Raw genomic sequence first — 6,886 nt, 5'->3', positions numbered from 1 at the left:
TACATATCAGCACTCATAGAGTATAAATGATGATTATTCTGTCTGATATTCAATTACATGCCTCATATGTCCAAACATACGTTCCAGGGCTCTGACTAATAATATTGATAAGGAAGTGGAGATATCCTACAGAAAAGACTTCAGCTCTATTTGAAACTTTTTAATGTAAAAGCATAGTAGGTGCCTGTTTTAAAATCTTAAATCTCCTTCAGTATAGATGATCAGTGAAAATGGCAGAAGGAAATTACTCCATTGTGACTGAATTTGTCCTGACTGGATTAACAGAGAAGCCATGGCTGCAGCTGCCCCTGTTCTTCCTCTTCCTGGGAATCTATGTGGTCACAGTCCTAGGAAACCTAGGCATGATAATCCTGATCCTGTTCAGTTCCCACCTGCACACCCCCATGTACTTCTTCCTCAGTAATCTGTCAATTGTTGACCTCTGCCAATCCAGTGTCATCATGCCCAAAATGCTGGAGAAATTTGTAATGGTGAGGAGTGTTATTTCTTATGCAGAATGCATGGCTCAGTTTTACTTGTTTGACGTATTTGCGGTTTCAGAGTGTCACATGCTAGCTGCCATGGCATATGATCGATATGTTGCAATCTGTAATCCCTTGCTGTATAATGTCACCATGTCCTACAAAGTGTGTTCCTGTATGGTAGTGGGGGTATATAGTGTAGGCTTGATTTGTGCCACAGGTGAAACAGCCTGCCTGCTTAGACTGCTTTTCTGCAAAGCTGATGTTATAAACCACTACTTCTGTGATCTTTTACCACTATTGGAACAATCCTGCTCCAGTATATTTATCAATGAAACACTAGGATTGTGCTTTGGTTCGTTTAATATTATTGTCCCAACTCTGACCATCCTCGGTTCCTACATCTTCATCATTGCCAGCATCCTGCGCATTCCTTCCACTGAGGGCAGGTCCAAAGCCTTCAGTACTTGCAGTTCCCACATCTTGGCTGTTGCTGTCTTCTTTGGATCTTTAGCATTCATGTACTTACAGCCATCATCAGTCAGCTCCATGGACCAAGGGAAAGTGTCCTCTGTGTTCTATACCATTGTTGTGCCCCTGCTGAACCCCTTGATCTACAGCCTGAGGAATAAGGATGTCAAAGTTGCCTTATATAAGATTGTAGGAAGAAGACAATTCATGTGAAACGAAGAACTTGGTTAAGCAAAACTATACAACCAAAGAGGCTTTTGAAGTATACAGTGAAGACAAACAGTGCATCTTCATGAGTCATGAGGTTTTATAAACACTTGTTTAATTTGAGTCAAATGTATTGGACTCTGAGGATGGAGTTTACTGCCTTTCTGGGATACCCCACAATCTGAATGTCCAGAAGTACATATATTCCTTTTAAATAGGTTTTTAAATAGCAAATGAATTCATATAGTTATTTTGTTTTATAAGTCTGGAGCACTGTTCTTTTTAGATGAAATTTATTTTTGTTAAATCAGACAGTAATACATTTTCAGTAACATTTGAATTGCTTAATATTTGGGCTTCTTGAATTTTTAAATGAACTGGTACTCACAATTTTGAAACTACGATTTTTAAATGAACAGTTGTAACCATTTGAAATATAAATGTACAATCTTAATTTTTACTATACTCATAGAAGTATGATTGACCATATATACATAATTAACCTGAACTTTTTTTTTTTACTTGCAATGATAGACTGTATTGAAAGGGACTGAATTCTTTATGCATGTTGCTGTAACATTCCTTTTGGCAGTTTCAAGATACATCACCATCTTTGTTTCCTGAACCATTTTTGTTCTTTCTCATGCTCCAAGTAAAGTTTATCCATTTATTTATTTCCTCATGACATTCTTGTGCTGAAGACACAGCTCAGAGATTGAGTGCAAACTGTTCTTACTGAGACCCTAATCATGGTGTGCAACTCACAAACTGCTTTAATTCTAGTGTCATCAGATTCTCTAGCGCTGCCTTCAAGTGTACAAACCAATACTCACTCGCACATGTATGTATAATTAAAAATAAACCAACCGTATTTTAAAAATGACATTCTTTTACAGTTATGTTCATATCAGCCACTTATTTACATAAAAATGGTAAAATGGGAACATTGTTTTCTGACTAATGAGCCCTGAACTTACTGCCATTATGAAATAAAAATATGTATTGATATTTTGAGGAACCTGGAAAGAAGTTTCCAATCATGAAATCCCTCACCTCTCTCAATGAAGTAGTCTGCTCAATGTCACCAACCAGCATAGATTGTGCTGGTGACATCACGCTGGCTCCTCAATGTAATGATTTGGAATAACCGTCACCATCACCATGACATCCACAGGAGCCTCAATTGCTAGAACTTCTTTTGGTGTAGCAAATCCAAGGTGAATTCTTTTGTCTCTCCCTAGAAATGCTTCTCAGACTCTACCAGACAATACATGTCTGTATTGTTTCTGGGACAGTCTACATACCCTTTGGTATTTGCGTCTAAAGAATGGAATACACAAGGTGCGGGCTTTCTTGCCTGTACAAATCAACCCTGGTTTTTCTGCTTCGTTCTGTTGTCTGCCCCATTAGGATGTCAGCGCGACTTCCCACTCCTTATATTTACAGATGGTATGTATTTAGTCACTGCCTTGGATCTGTGATTTTTTTATAATTTATTTTATCAATCATTACATTCGTTTCCAACTTAAATGGTATCCCACTTCCCAGTTATCCCTCCACCAACTCCTCCATCCCATATCGGCCCTCCCCCTCTTTTGCCTGTATGAGAGTGCTCCCCCAACCCACACACACTCTCCCGCCCCAGTGCTCCAGCATCCCCCTACTCTGGGGCCTCCCCTCCCATTGCTGTTGGGCAAGGCCATCCTCTGTTACATATGTATCTGGAGTCTGTGATTTTTAATCCCTGAACAAATCATTGCAGCACCCGGTGCTGCTCTGGCCTCTCTATTCCACTTACTGTGCTTTATCGCCACCTGGTGGATAGTGAAAATTTCCATCTGAGCATTGGTGAAGAAAAAAAAAATACCAAAATAACAACAACAACAACAACGAAAACTCAAACCCAAAACAACAACAGAACCCCAAGAACAAAATGAGAACATCAAAAACAAGCCCTCTCTTGCCCAAGGGTCATTATTATTTTAATAATTTGACAATAAGGAATAGGGAAAGAGGTTGATATGAAGATTTCTTGGAAAATTTAAAAGTATAAATATTCCTCTGTAAATATTTATGAACACTTAAAATGAAAATTATTTTCCAACTTGGAAACAAAAGACACAGAGGGAATAGTTTCGTGTTTGAAAGGCTCTACTGGATTTTTAAACGACAACGTGATTTCTTCCACATCAAAGTCTTCCCCATCTAACTTCATCATGTACCCACAGGGAAAAATTTCGTTTTTTATTTTCTCCCTTATCCTAACCCACACTGCTCTGTGCCATATGCTGTTCAAAATAATCTAATTTCACTTATCTTGAAGAAACTTTTTTTTTCTAGCAGGTGACATTAAAGTCTTATGTGTTCCCTTCCTGTCTTATAAAACATACATTTACTGCTTTTATTGAGTGGTTTAAATTATTCTTCACTTGCACTGCTGTGACCGTGCAGGACTGCTGCTGCTGCCACCGCTACACTGTGTGGACTCCATCTACTGCTGCCTGCTGTCACTGACTGTGTAAATTTTCACCATTGCTGCCTGTCATCACCGACGGCATAAATTTCCACTGCTGCTGCAGACCAACTCCATCTGCTGCTGTGGGGCTCACAAAACTTCCACCATGTGAGCTGTGCCTCAGCGGTCCCCAGATGGTGCTCTGCCACATGGGCTGGGCAGCCAGACAGCCCTACACAGCCCTCACAGTTCCACCTTTCCTGATATCAGACTGCATAAGCTCACAAACACACACTGGTGTATTGGCTGGTAAGGAGCTTCCAATTGGCAGGAGGGGGCCTAAATGCCCAGATAGGGCCTGGCTAGCCTTCTCTGACCTGAGGGGTTGATATTTCATTGCCCCAGTCCATATGACTGGCTTCTAGCTGACCTACAACTTAGGACATTGGCCATTTGGGTGACTCCCCTCCTTGAAAGCAGATAACAGCCCCCACCCCACCCCCCACCCCCAAGCTCTTGCAGCAGCCGTAAATCCTGGTACCAGGTTGAACTTCTTTCTGGCGATCTCTGGGAGTTGCCGACTTTTCTTTCAGGACGCTAATACAAATAGCTTGGTAACAGTCCCCCATCACCCAGTGGACACTACATTGTCTTCGACTGCACTCACAGACACCCCACTGGATTGTCTCCTCAGAAACCTCAAACCTCTAAAATTAATGCCTGATTTGAGGCCTTCCAAACTGATACACCTCTGGAATAAGGTCTGGATTCGGTACCCTCTAGATAATGGTTTAAAATGGCCACCTAATGGCACACTAGACCCAATCACTTTAAAGGGTCTTCACACATACTGCCAGCAGTCTGATAAATGGAAAGAGGTTCCTTATATCCAAACATTCATCTACCTTCACTCTAATCCCTCTATGTGTTCTGCCTGTTCCACACCCCAGGTTCTCTTAGCCATGAAACCTACTCAACCCCCCTTAGATGACACCACACCCTTAGATCCAGTTGATGAACCTCCTCCCCTCCTTAGCAGACCTGTTTCCATGCTGCCGAAAACTCAAACTGCTGCCTCCGTTTCTTCTTCTCACCAGGATACCTCAGAGTCTACTAGCCTGACCTATCTGGACCTCTCCCCTCCTTCTACACCAGCTGCAGGCCATGTTAATCGCACTGGATTGGCACCAACCTTTACCTCTCCTATCACACACTCTAAGGCCACAGTCAAACCTCCAATTCCTTCTCCTCCAGGGACACTTAAACCAGCATCTGTCCTTCCCCTAAGGGAAGTGGCTGGGGTTGTCGGCCTGGTCAGAATACATGTCCCTTTCTCACTGAGTGAACATTCTCAAATAGAGAGCAGACTGAGTTCCTATACCTCTAATTCCTCTGTCTTTATCAAAGAGTTCCAGTCCACCACTCCATCTTATAGCTTGACTTTCCATGATGTTCATATGATTCTCACTAACAATTTACTTCCTGATGAATGCAGCTAAGTTTGGGAAGAGGCAAAAAACGTATGCAGATCAGATTCATCAAACAGACTGAACATATCCAATCAGATCTGAGGCAGTTCCTCACTAGGATACTGGATGAAATTATAATACCGCAGGTGGTATCATAGCCAGAGATAGATTTATAACATGTCTTTTGGCAGGCCTGAGAAAGGCAGCCTTAAAGCCAGTAAACTTTGAAAAACTCTAAGAGATTGTCCAGGACAAACAGGAAAACCCATCTCAGTTTTCAAAATGCCTTACAAAGGCTTTATTGCAGTCTACTAATTTGGACCCTGAAAACCCAGACGGTAAGCAACTCCTGATGACCTACCTTTATTCCCAGAGCTACCCCAACATAAAAGCTAAACTTAGGTGATTGGAGAGGGGACCCCTAACTCCACAGGCAGGATTCTTGGTGCTGGCCTTCAAGGTATACCATGAGAGAGATGAGAAAGCCCGAAAACAGAAATACCATATGCTGGCAAAGGCTATCTGACCAGCTTCAGCCACTACCCCAGACTCCTGATCTTTGAAGACTCAGGGACCACCTGGCCGCTGCTATAAATGTGATCAACATGGACATTGGGTGAAGGCTTGCCCCAACTTCAGCAAGCCAAGGGGACCATGTCCTAGGTGCCATCAGAAGGGACACTGGGCTGTCTATTGCCCTCATGTCACTCAGAACAGAGGGACATCACTCCCAGAAAACCCTTCAGCTGACCTTCTAGGGTTGGCTATGGAGGACTGATGGGGCCTGAGCTCTCTTGACCCGACCACGCCTATCACTAGCAGGGAGACCCGGGTAGATATTATGGTATGTAGAAGACCCATCTCCTTCATCTTGGGCACTGGGGCCACTTACTTGGTCCTGACAGAGTTTTGGGGACCCACTTCACCTTCAGGTTTTCCTATTATCGGGGTAGGAGGACAACCTTACTTTCCTCACCTGACCTCCCCACTTAGTTGCATTTTTAGGAGTGTACCTCTCACCCATTCCTTTTTGGTAGTGCCTACATGTCCTGTCCCCTTATGGGAAGGGATATTTTAGCTAAGTTGGGAGCCTCTATTTCCTTTGCTCCCCCAATTCGCCTAAACCCAAGCTTGCCAGCAGTTCCTCTGCTCCTCCTTCTAGCCAGTCAACCTACTAACACTAGCATGTTATTTCCCTTACCAGCTTCTCAGGTGGACCCCTGAGTTTGGGATGTCCAGAACCCCTCTGTTGCTAAACATCACTCTCCTGTTGTCATCCAGTTACTGGACTCTACCAGGTACATCACCTAAGCTCAATACCCTCTCTCTCTCTCTCCAGAGCCTCAGGGGACTTAAGCCTATCATTTCTGACCTCTTAAGGAAAAAAACTCCTCTTCCCCCTGTAACACCCCTATACTAGAAGTTAAAAAACCTAATGGTACCTATCGACTGTTTCAAGGCCTCAGACACAGTAACTCTGCAGTGGTTCCCCTCCATCTTGTTGTGGCTAATCCTTATAGACTTCTTTCTACTATCCCCTCAGGGATTTCTTATTTTTCAGTCTTAGATCTCAAAGTTGCATTTTTCTCTATCCCTCTAGAGACCCAGTCACAGAACATATTTGCCTTTACTTGGAAAGATCCTGACATCCACTTTTCTACCCAACTTACCTGGACTGTTCTACCTCAGGGATTCCGGGACAGCCCACACATTTTTGGTCAGACCCTGGCTTCTGACTTGCTCTCTTTATCTCTCCCTAGATCTAAGATTGTACTTTACATGAATGATATCCTTCTCTGTAG

General features: G+C 42.9%; 1 protein-coding gene across 1 annotated transcript; it reads left to right on the top strand.

Moving 5' to 3' along the window:
• The first annotated feature begins 230 nt into the window (after positions 1-230).
• Positions 231-1,166, top strand: LOC114611172 (olfactory receptor 150-like). Its single transcript, XM_028755822.1, has one exon. The coding sequence runs from the start codon at positions 231-233 to the stop codon at positions 1,164-1,166; it is 936 nt and encodes a 311-aa protein (XP_028611655.1).
• Positions 1,167-6,886: the final 5,720 nt, after the last annotated feature.

This window comes from Grammomys surdaster, unplaced genomic scaffold, assembly GCF_004785775.1.
Source record: "Grammomys surdaster isolate TR1022 unplaced genomic scaffold, NIH_TR_1.0 126086, whole genome shotgun sequence".
NCBI lineage: Eukaryota > Metazoa > Chordata > Mammalia > Rodentia > Muridae > Grammomys > Grammomys surdaster.
The sequence above is the reverse complement of the archived record's forward strand: the minus strand, read 5'-3'. Positions and strand labels throughout refer to the sequence as shown.